We start from the raw sequence: 12507 nt of genomic DNA, 5'->3' as shown, positions 1-12507 counted from the left end.
TGAAGTTTATGAAATTGGTTCAATGCCTCTGCAAAGAAAAAATAATTAGTTTGTTTTAAAGCTACCCATAAAATGTTTTCAGTATTGTAGTATGAATTATTTATAGAAAAATGTACATCTAACTTTGAAGCTACCATTTTATTGAAAGACTCTGAGTAGTATGGGAGAAAAAATTGGAATACATCATTTTACCTACATAATATGTAGGTGACTCCTTTTTAATTATATGATTTCCAAAAAAGTTAAAGACTTATTATCTATTTCAATCTGTATTATTTCAGCCTACTTTTCAAATTGAGATAAACAGAGTGAAATATCAGTTTCATTTAAAATTTTACAAAGAATATCTTTTAAAGATTGCAAATAAATGAGGATGTATTCCTTTAAATCATGACTACTAATTTAAAGACAGCAAATAAGCTTAAACAATGAAAAATTTTGGTGTTTCTAAAGTTAATGCAGAATATTAAGGGAAATGTGGATTTGAGGTTTTACTAAAATGGCATTAGGGGTACTACAAAACTAAACATGAATCTATTTGAATTTTTTATTTATATCTATTTGAACTATTCCTTTTAACCAATTACGTACTGGGACATCAATAACTAACTGAGTGAGAGTTTCTTTGCTTTCTAGTGATGTGGTACAGTCACAATCTAATTATCAGGTCAAAACTTAAGCTCGCCTAGGTCAAAATTTAAGCTCTCCTACAACAGCATCACTCTGGTTCTAAAAGAAGCACATATACAATAATGATGAATAACTTTTATTTCCATAGTGTAATTAACATGAAACTGCCAATTTACAAACACTAGAGGGCAGTAAGACACTAGATGGTCTAAAAGCAGCAAAGGCAAGTCAGTACTGTCCGTTCCTAATTAGGAAAATCAAAATCATAACAATTTTAAGCATTTTTTTTTTAGGTTGCTGAAGTACAAAGCATTCTTCAGTGTGTCATTTTCGGCATCACTTACTTTGCAAAATCCAAATAAGAAATATGTCCATGATAAAACCCCGGTTTCATCTCTTTCCAGGAAGTTATATTCTTTACAAAACGCACCTAAAAAGGGGAGAACATATTTGTAAGTTAAGTACATTTTAAAAGAAATGAAAATCTGATGACAGCAAATCACTCTCAATTTAGGAATCTAAAACCAGTCACCATTTTGACAATTACAGAGGGCAAAACACTTTTGGATTAAGCAAAAAGAGATAATGTGACCTCTAAGCACTAAGTCATCATAGAGCTTCTATTACCACACTCAGAAAAAAGAGATGATTCTGAAAGCAAAACTTCAAAATGTAACCATTTGCAATCCTGTACATATAGAGTATATTACATAGAGTGGGAGAGCGGAGGGTGTATATTCTTTTACCCCCTACCAACAGACATACTGAAGCAAGCAAAATTACAATACAGAGACAGTCTATATGTAGTAAATGTTCTCAATGACGTTTTTTTTTGGTTTTTTTAAAACAGGGTCTCACTATATAGTTCAGACTGCTCTGGAACTCACTGTGTAGCCCAGGCTAGTCTCAAACTCACAGCGATCCTCCTGCCTCAGCCTCCTGAGTGCTGGGATTATAGGCATGCGCCACCATGCCCGGCTTGGTTTTTTGTTGTGGCTTTTTTTGTTTTAACGAAACCAGATTTATTAAAACGTCTCTACAGGTCAGTGGCAGCCGTCTCACTGCTCACACACCCACACACACACAGATCTAGTGTTTCTAAGTTCTGCCGGCCCGGAGTCTCCAGCCGGATAACATATCACAGATACAAGAGTCAACCAAGAGAGCAAGAGTGCGACAGAGGCCTGTCCCCCCGCTCCAAGTCCCATGATTCTGTCAAGGTAATACTGCCCACAGCCATTCACATTTCACGTGGCTTTACATACGCAGGCTACTCACGCAGACATGGGACAAGCCTGGGAGCCGATACGACAAATGAGACGTCTGTAGAAAAGGTAAAAGATGTGCACAAAGTACACGGTAGTGAGGTATACACGGCATTCTCAAAATGCATGTTAGTAGTTTGCCTAGGCATAGCCCTTGAAGACGACTGCCTGGCTTTGTGCCATTTCTCAAAATACAGTATGTTTGGTTTACCCGTTTAATCACCCGATTCCAGTGCTGTCCGCTGGTTTTTAACGCGAGCTGCAGTTTCTTGGTGAAGCTCCATCCTTGAAGGGACTGAGCTTTCCTCTGCAAGCGTGGGAGCAGAGGCCAGAGGCCACAACAAAGGAGGCTGGGGGCCTCGGCGGCAGGGGTGGCAGCCAGAGGCGAGAAGCAGGTCGGACAGCTTTTCAAGTCCTGAGGGTATTTGGGGCTGCACACGTGCTGCCTGCTGAGCCTCGGGACCACAGCATGCTGTGGAATCTGTCTGAGGGGCTCCTCACTCCATAATACGCTTTCTTGGAAGCAGGAAGATGTTTAATGTTTGCCCGAGTAGCGTGAGAAGTCTCCTTATCCATCATCGCCCCCGGACAGAACGCCCCACCTAAGTTGGTCTCGGGAAAGGAAGCCAAGGAATAAGTGCTAGGGAATTTCAAGGGAGCCCCGGGAGCTAATGGCTTCAAGTGAAAAAAATTAGTTTTAAAGGACTACAGTCCGGGTGCGACAGTCGGCGATATTTCTCAGGATGGGCCGGGGAGGCCTTTGCAGCTGCAGGGCAGGTTCCCAGGAAAGAACTTGTGGTCAGAGAAACCGCGGTCCAAATCCAGTGACCAAAGACGAGGCCACCGATGGCAAGTTTATTGGCCCAAGTTATCTGTCAACCTGGTGAAACAGTCACGTTCAGTGGCTTATTTTAAAAATTCATTTTCACTGTGATTCAACAAATAAAATAAAAAGTTAAACCAAAATGAGTAAAGATAATGAGGTTTTTAAAAAGGTAAGAATGATCAATATAACTAGAGATGTGATATAAGTCAAAGTATTTTATTTTTTGTTTTTTTGGTACTGGGGATCAAACAAAGGACCTTGCGCTTGTGAGGAAGGTGGCAGAACCACTGAGTTAAATAAGTCCCCGGCCCCAAGTCAAAGTATTTTAAAAAAACTAATTTTACTGAAAATTGAAAGTGTACGAAAGGTTAAAATGAAAAATTTACTGGGTGTAAACATTTTTAAAGAACTGGTTAATATAGAATTTGATAAAACTAAATACCACTAGATTCGAAACAATGATCTATAATTTCTTAAAGGAAAATAGTGTAGTTTTTGTAAGTAAACCTCTTATGACAAATATTAAGTAGCTAAGAAGCTTTCGTAGAGACTAGATACAGTGTAGGGAGTACAGGAGGTGAGGCCCACCACTCTGTACAGTACTGAAGGCATCTACAAACTGTGATGTCAGCCTATAAAAGCTCAGGACTGTCAACTGCATACTTCTCATAATTCATCAACCTTTCATTTACATTTTAGAATAGAGTTAATCACAGGGAACTATTCCGGAGTACTTCATACTGGATTAGTGTCATTAAATTAATAGCGATGAATGAGGATAGCAGCTTTCTACTGGTAGGGTTAGGAAGGGAAACTGAAAACGCAGCTGTATGTGAGAAACTGTAAACCAGGGAAAATGGAAGATTTGGGGAAAATTTATTTTTTAGGGGAAGCATTTTAACTCGTATACTAAAGGAAATAATGGACCTTTTAGAATGGAAATTGAGTAAAAACATTCTCTCCATAAACATACACACCCTGGAAATAAATCTGAAAATCAAATGTAGATAAAACTGAGTTACATTAGAAAGTATATAATTTCATTTTAGCAGATATTTTCATTCCCCCCCCACTGAAACAGAGAGCCATGTAAATGTGAAAGTTGTGCTTCTTCTGTTCTTTCCTATTCATTCTTCACATTAGGTACCAAACAGAAAGTACCAAATGGCAAATGAAAAGAAACAGAAAATAAATTAGATAATCCCAAACCTGCATCCTTAAAAGACAATTACACAATGAATACAAAAATGTTCCTTGTAACTGCAACTTAATGGTTAACTATATCACATAAACTTTTGGTTCTATGAAAATCAGTACCAGCATTTCAGTCAAAACAGAGGGAAATATAAGGCAAAGAGAATATGGAATTGGAGGTGGTAGTTAAAGAGAGCTTAAGACGTATTTAGCAAATGAGCTATATTTTTCAGAAGTAGAGGTTTACTATGGACATGGTGGTGTAGGAGGGAAACGAAAGGAGGTGCTAGATTGAAGTCTGAGAAAGTGCTGTTATATAAGCCGAACGCTGGATAGGACCAAAGTATAATCTTGGGTGGAGTACAGTATGGTGAAAGTTTAGTAGAAATGAGTCAGGGATAAGCTTCAAGCATCCTTTTTCCTTCAGTGTTCCTAAGGATGGTCAATGCTGAATCTTCCTGAGGATGAATGATACTTCATCCAATGGTGTGCTTCAATATGAGGTGAGGAAGGTAGGAAGCTGCATGACACCTGGACAGCTGTGAGGCTTCTCAAACTCAAGTATGCATATGATACCCTTGGTACTCTTGTTAAAATGCAGAATCGGATGCAGTAGATTCTGATGCAGGAGCAGAGCCTGGGTTTCTGGACTTGTAACAAATGTCCAGGTGATGGTCCACAATGAACAGCAAGGCATGAGTAGGCCCAGGAGCCAGCTTCTGATTTCATTAAACAAGCTTCCGAGGCTTTTGCAGTCTCCTAAAGGAGGCCTGAGGTCTATAGGAGCACTTGAGTAAAGTTAACTTCATACTCTCAGTAAAAACGGACTAAAACTTACCAAAACTGTGATAATTTTATAAGCTATTGTAATACATAAAACAGAAAGGGGGAACAGAAGCAGAGTGAACTCTGCCTACTTAAGTCTCATTTTCCTACCATTCAGTGATTCCTGAATCACACTGGAACCAAGCATTCTAAGAAATATAGTTTAAAAATTAGTGAAATAAGAAAAAGATCTGTATTTTGAGTTGGAAACAGGAAAGTATGCTGAAGGAAGAAAGTACAAGGTATGAATCTTCCACTGCTTTAACCAATCTTGAACTCTTGTTTATAGAATCAGAATTTTACAGGTGGAAGAGACCAAGAACACACCTTACTCTTTATTTTTTAGATAAAGAAACCAAAAAAGATTTGGAAGAAAAAGTTTTATTTACATCTTGATTCTGATCAACAAACTGGGATATTGAAAAATTCAACTACTATGGTAACTCCTCAGGGTCATTCAAACTCTTCCAATGGGGCTGGGTATGCAGCTCAGTGGTACAGCACTTGCCTGTTATGTAGGAAGACCTGGGTTAGATCACTATCACTCTTTCACACACACACACACACACACACACACACACACACACACACACACACACTCAATTCTCCACTTCTAAAACCTCAAGGTTCGGTTGATATAACTTTTAAATTTTATTTCCTTATGAAAGTATTCATTACCTTCATCATAATCTCAACTTCTCATCCATTCTCATCACTATAACCATGGGCAACCATTTCATTTCAACAATGACCCTTATCCCCACCAATATGTGTGCTGTTTGTGTTTGTGCTGTTTAATTGTCTTGGGTAACCCCAGGGGCTGCTGAGCACTGCTGATTAAAATCAAGGGACTAAGTGAAATAATTCTTAATATCTGAAGTAAGTTTAGGAAGATTGTAATTACTTTTAGGTTATCAAAGTCCCCAAAATGCATTGAATCTCTTTTGCAATCTTGCAAATAAAAGATCAACATCTACATATTTTAGTCAGCTTTCTATCACTATAACACATACCTGAGATAATCAACTTATAAAAAAGAAGCTTTGTTTTGGCTCACAACTGAGGAGGTTTTAGTGACCAATGGGCACCACTACTTTGGGCCTCAGGGAGGCAGTGCACTGTGGTGAATACACACAGTGCAGCAAAACCATCTGTCCGATCACCAAGAAGCAGAGAGACTAAGAAAGTGGATGGGACCCATGATCCCTTCTGAGGCCTAACTCTGAGCGACCCAGAGGACCTCTCTCTTTCTAGGCCTCACCTCTTAAAAAGTGTCTTTCAGTTCTTACTTCAGCAGCACATATACTAAAAGGTCTTCCATCTTCCAAACTCCCTAATACATGGGTCACCGAGGGGCATCAAGATCCAAATACAGCAATATTCAAAATATACGTATTTTTTCTTTCATCTCTTCAACATTAAGGCAATACGTTAAAGTCTCATTAAGAAAGCTATGGCTGACTTACAATGTGCAATAAACCAAAAGATGCTGATATGAGGTTAACCTTCCCTTTATGGGGAAGGTCAAAGTGCTAAGCAAACAAACGATGTCAAAAAGGTTAGAGTAGTGCTTTACACTAATCTGGAAAACAGTCTGAGCATTTAAAAGTGTCATTTGTATACCACTGAAATTCCATTTTGTTCTTATCTCTTATTCAGAGTTGCTCTCTAAGGAGAGACTGAAAGTATTCTCTTTGGAAAAAGGTATTCTGAAAAAGTTTTCTGAAGTATTAACTTAGCCACTTCTCTTATTTAGCCAATATCTGTGCCCTTGTTTCTCCAAAAATTTTCTTGTCTCCACTCTACCTCCTCCATTTTCCCCTTTCACCAATCCAGTCCCAGTTCCTTCTCTATGATTTTCTGCCTTTTCACTTTTCCTGCAGTGCCTGCTTTGTCTTTGGCTTGTTTCCTTTCGGCATCTCCTCCACTGGGGCACTGTGCCAATCCCTCACCCTAAGGCTCTGGGACACAGAGGGCTAAGATGAGGAAGTGCATGTCTGAGGAGCAAACTTCAGTTCATTTTATGGATTCTTATGATTACATCTGGCACTAATGAAGAGTAAAATAATAGGCAAAAAGGAGAAAAACCTAGCAGTATCAAGTGAAACGTGAATGAAAGCTCTGCCTTAGGGAGAATAAAGCCACCTTAGGGACTTTATTCAAGGAGAATTTTCATACTCTGATTGAAATATGCTACCAAGAAGGATATTTTGAAGAAGTAGTTAGATATACTACATGAAAAAAATGTTTTATGACTAGCCTGGAGCAGATTCTAAACTCTGATTTTGTCAGATTTTATAACTGAAGCAGAGTCAGGCTAGCAAGGAATCACGAGATACCCTTAGGGAAAATACAGCAATGTAGGTAGTGTGCCGTGATTTATTTGCTTGAGTTAGACCTGGACCAGTATTATAAAATTATAAAAAATGCGTGCACTCTCTCTCTTTCTCTCCATATATATGGTTGGTATATGCAATCAACAGAAGGCAAGAGCACTGGACAAAGACTACATTAGAAAAGGCCTATTGGTCTAGGTAAGGAATCTGGATTTTGCAGTGGAAGCAGGAATATAAATTTAAAGGTAAGTAAATCTTCCCGAGAAGAATACGATAAGCATCTTTCCATATCCCCAATAAGAATCATGTTCTAAATCACTGCTACTCAAACTGTGGTTTAAGAACCAGCAGCATCAGTTTTGGCATTAAGTGGAAGTGTTTTAGAAATTAGAGTATCTCTATCTCAGTCCCTCTGAATCAGAATCTGCATTTTAACCAGTGATTAGCATGTACCTTACATGCTAAGAAAATTCTTTAAGTGTTGCTCTAACAAGAGTTCTGATGTCACTCTTATCTTAAAAAAAAAAAAAAGTTGTTGCTCTGATGAGGAATTAAAGAAAGGAAATATAGTGAGGGGAATCAGAGAAAGAGAGAACAGAATATCTCTATCTTTATCTATCCCTTGGGAAGCTGGTGTTGTTAACCAAGTGGTGGTATTCTTGCATTTCTAAGGTTACTGATTTATTTTTCAGGGAATTAATAAAGCAAGAGAACTTCTTCCTGCATGTTCTATAATTTAGATTCTGTTACTGTATCTTAGTTATAAATGCCAGTACTGAACAGACTTGTTTCTATAGTTTTTGTTTCCTTGTACATTTTTACTACATATTTTTGACATGATGACATCTTAAAACTGTTTCAGAGACAATGATAATTATTATTTTAAATATAACGATATTATTTTGAATTTAAAGAATTTTCTATGTTGATAATAAAAAATAAAAATAAAAGTTGACATTCACACAAAGCTTACTACATTTAAAGGAAAATATAAATGCTACTTAATATGTCAGGCAAAGAGAAAGAGTAAATATAGTCTGATTTTAAAAAGTGCTCCTATATACAACACAAATAAACTGCAGATATTGCATAAGAGACAGCTTTTATATAAGTCACTCTTAATTAAGATCAGGTTTTGAACTACCTGCTGATTTTTGCAAGTATGTCAGTGAATGATTAAGAATACTCTTCTACTCTGCCCTACATAAATGTTTTAAATGTTATATATTATGTAATCAAATTGCTTTAAAAATAGCACTTATACTTTGCCTTTTTCCTGTACATAACTAACAAGTTAATGAAAGAAAAACAGAAGCTTTATCTTATCCAAATTCAACTGGGAAAATTTACTACTACATGATGCCTAAAATGTCACAGGTGGTGAGCTTCTGCAGATCTATATTTCATAAGAAAATTGATTGATGTCATTGCCTGTTATCTTGTAGCTGCCAAAAAACTTTATAATGCTGGACACAAAATAACTAAAAACTGGACAAACAAGCTAACATTTTCCTAAAAAATACTGCTGAGATCTGAAATTATGTGAACATTAAGGCAAGTTCCTTTTAAATCAAGGTGAATTATGAAAAGTAATGCAAACAAATTTATAATCTACATACTGTATAAAATGGAATATTAAATATGCTTGCCCTTGAGATATACATTACATAATAAGTAGGTTTTATGACCCACTTAGCTAAACAAGCTCTGTTTCTTCTCATTTACCGAAGAATTATTTGGTCTGGCTGACAGATATGTATTCTGGGGTCTATGAAAATGAGTAATCAAGGATCCTGCAGAGAACCAAGACTTGTAAGGGCAGATGATATGTCGCATATCATTAGCCTTCATAAACAGCTCTACAGCCAGGTCAACCTGAACCTCATGTATCAAAGTTACCCTCTTGCTTCAGAGTAAAGACTATAGTTAAGCTTGATGGTGGGAAAATAGTGAACCTTGTAATAATAAAACAATTTCAGTTGTTTTCAAACAAATACCGATTACAACAGAACTATAATTTATAAAAAGCAACTCCAATATGGCTTTTTTTTTTTTTTGGTACCAGGGATTGAACTCGGGTCCTTGTGCTTGCACGGCAGGCCACCGAACCACTGAGATAAATCCCCAGCCCTCCAATATGGCTTTTGATCCTAAATAGTATTTTCAAATATTATCTTTTTTTCTTCGTGGAATCTAATCCTATCCTCATCAATATTTATAGAGATAACTTTGTTTTTAATTATAGTGAAAGCTCCAGGTGTGGGAGAAATGTGGGCTACTGCTGCTAAAGAGATGAGTAAACTTGATTTCATAATTTCCTCCACTTTTCTTAAAACCATCTCGTAAAATTATCCATCTGTTTATCTTAAAATTTAAGAGTTTAAAAAGCAAAATTATATTAAAGATATAAGCTATAATCCCTATTCATCAGGAGCCTTTGATTATTATTTATATAAATTGTTAAAGATGAGATTCTGGATGCCAGTCACAAAATTGAATTACCAGTATTCGATAAATATTTCTCTATAATAAGTTGAAACAATGTAATTTTTATTGCAGGGACTCTCGCAATAAATGACTTCATTTTCTTAAAAAGACACTACTTTGAATAATACAAATATTTTCTTCAAAAACTCATTATTCATTAATTCATTTATTTTAACAATTACCTGACCATATATTATGTGCAAGGGAATGTGATAAATACTGTGATGGATGTAAAATAGTATGAAAGTTGGTTTGTCTTTTTCCTATAAAAGGCTTACAATTCATTAAAATCAGTACACATACCCCTTTAAAATGCTTTATCTCTTTGAGGTACAAAATTTGAGGATGTGTCAGAAAACATCTGTCCGTTCTCTAAGTGGTAATTACCTGGTCTTGCAAAGACATCACTGGATTGTTTTTGGTAGTGTTGATGTGAAGAACGTGGTATTTATTCTTTGCACACAGGTCATAGGCGATATTTGTAAATGAGGTGCTTGCAGTTTTGGGAACTCTGTTATAAATGATCACCATGTCTTCTTCCTCATCTAAAGTTGCATCTTGCCGAGGTCCATCCAGTGTATGTCGCTGCTCAATTTCTCGAACTTCATGTCTTGCGATAGCCCTTTCTGCAGAGAAAAAGATGGGAACTAAGTTGTTTTCCCCTCAGGTACTGAGGACTGAAGACAGGGCCTTTGCACTGAAGTAAACTCTCAGCCTTTTGGGTTAAGGTTTTGCTAAACTGCTAATTTGCATAGATGGGACACGAATTTACAATTCTCCTGCCTCACCCTCTTACTGTTGGGATTACAGATGTGTGCTGCCATGCCTGACTGGTTTTTAATGACATTACAAGAAAATTATGAGCACTGAACATTGGACCATGAGAAGGAAAGACATAAACATAAACAAACAAAACAAAAGCAAAGATCAGAACATACGGGAAACATAGGCAAACTGCTTGAGATTTTAGAAGGATCCATCTAGTTGATTCTAAAACAGCTCTTTAACCTATAACATAGCTTCCCTATTCAAGAACTGAGTAAAAGAAGGTGAAAGAATGTTTTGATAACTTTACAACTTTGTTTGAAGGATAGTAAATTTACATATCAATAACAAAAGTAAAAACAGAATCATGAAGTTTAGAATAGCATAGACCAGAGAGTATTTCAGACAAGATCAGGCACGTTCAGGGTGGTATGGCCTAGGCTAGAGAGTATTTCAGTGTGGTTCCGAAGTCACTTTACATTCTAAAAGAATTTCTGTAGCCTGAATGAACTTTCAAACAGAGACAGATTACATGGAATAGTAAACTTCACAGTAAAAAATTCACTTAGAAAAGAGGATTTTGAAATTTATTACTTAAGACTAGCCACTCAAGCAGCTCTCCAGAGGGGGCACTGAGCACACCCTCATGCACCAAAGAGAGTTGAGTTCAGAGGCTAGCTTTGGGCCCTCATTCAAGGATCACATTTTGTTTTTTGGTACCAGGGATCAAACTCAGGTCCTTGAATTTGCAAGGCAGGCAGCGGCACCACTGAACCAAATCCCTGGTTCACACTGTTTTTATTTTAAATCAAGCGTTTGGAAAAGAAACAGATTTCATGTTATCTCACATTTAAATAGGTATCTGTTTTATATACAGAAGATATAATGGATTAAAAATTGCAATACTGATTTTATAATTATTCCAATAACATAAAATTTCACATACCTAAATAACTGCTTTGAAAATTAACTATTAAAATTATATTTTAAAAGTTATTAGTACCTTTTTTATCTTGTAACTTTGTTAAAACTCTAGCTGAACTATGTTCAATTAAAAGTAATTTTTACTCATGTGCATGGGTGGGTGAGGTACTGGAATTTGACCTGGGGTCTTTATACTGAGCTACACCTCTAGTCCTTTTCTAATTCTGAGATAGCATCTTGCTAAGTGCCCAAGATGCCCAGGCTGGGCTTGGATTTACAATAGTTCTGTGTCAGCCTCCCAGAATTCTGGAAGTGCATCACAACACTGGCTAAAAGTAATTTTTATTCTTGATTCATTATACTTATTAAGTCATACAAATTGTATGTTTCACACAATTTTAAAAAATCTCAAATTATGAGAAATCTCAAATACCTCACGACTTTCCTCATTAAAATATTTATATGCATTTTCTTTTAAGTATTTTAACTTTTTTTGTTGTTGTTTGTTTTTTTTGAGTCTGTAGTTCAGACTGCCCTGGAACTCACTGTGTAGCCCAGGTTGGTCTCAAACTCACAGCGATCCTCCTGCCTCAGCCTCCCGAGTGCTGGGATTACAGGCGTGTGCCACCATGCCTGGCTATTAAGTATTTTTACTTTAAATACACAGAATTATTATTAGTAGGGTTAGGCCTAAGACTACATTAAAAAGGTACATATAGTGTGGAAAATTAAGCAACTTTTTGTTAGTTATAAAATAAACTCTCACTTGACTAACAGTTACTACTACTGATGGCAGATTGTATTTTCCTGTGCCACTACAGAAAATAAGGATGTTGACACATGGCCAGATTTTTTTTCTTCTGGTACTGGGGATTGAACTCAGGACCTTGCGCTTGCAAGGCAGGTGTAGTGACACTGTGCTCAATCTCTGCCCCCCCAATTTTTTGTTTTTTATACTTATCAACACATACTATTATTTCCATATATGTATAATCATGTCCATCTATGTCCAGCCTTCCCCTTCCCAGCCCCCTTATTGCCTCTTTTTACTTTCAGGTCATCCCCTCCCCACTGGGTTCTAGGTATGACAGAAAACATATTTGTTTTTCTGCATCCAGCTTATTTCACTTAACATGATGTACTTCAGTTCCATCCATTTTCCTACAAATGAAGATATTTTGTTTTCCTTTATGGCTACTACTCCATTGCATGTACATACTGTTTTTTTTTTTTTTTGGGGGGGGTGCTGGGGATC

The 12507-nt window shown here is 36.8% G+C and overlaps 1 protein-coding gene across 3 annotated transcripts in view; it reads right to left on the bottom strand.

The window, feature by feature from the left end:
• The window catches only part of Hs2st1 (heparan sulfate 2-O-sulfotransferase 1), a 120071-nt gene that overhangs the window by 20760 nt on the left and 86804 nt on the right, over nucleotides 1-12507 (bottom strand). For all 3 annotated transcript variants that reach the window (XM_019209381.2, XM_010636674.3, XM_033758155.1), the window contains exons 2-3: nucleotides 9951-10189; nucleotides 975-1060 (exon numbers count right to left, since the gene is read on the bottom strand). In XM_019209381.2, the coding sequence (XP_019064926.1) occupies nucleotides 975-1060; nucleotides 9951-10189 (325 nt within the window). The remainder of the gene's footprint in view (nucleotides 1-974; nucleotides 1061-9950; nucleotides 10190-12507) is intronic.

The sequence above is a fragment of the Fukomys damarensis genome, unplaced genomic scaffold (genome assembly GCF_012274545.1).
Source record: "Fukomys damarensis isolate Sample0158 unplaced genomic scaffold, DMR_v1.0_HiC HiC_scaffold_33, whole genome shotgun sequence".
Taxonomy (NCBI): domain Eukaryota; kingdom Metazoa; phylum Chordata; class Mammalia; order Rodentia; family Bathyergidae; genus Fukomys; species Fukomys damarensis.
This window is presented reverse-complemented; position numbering and strand designations above follow the sequence as displayed.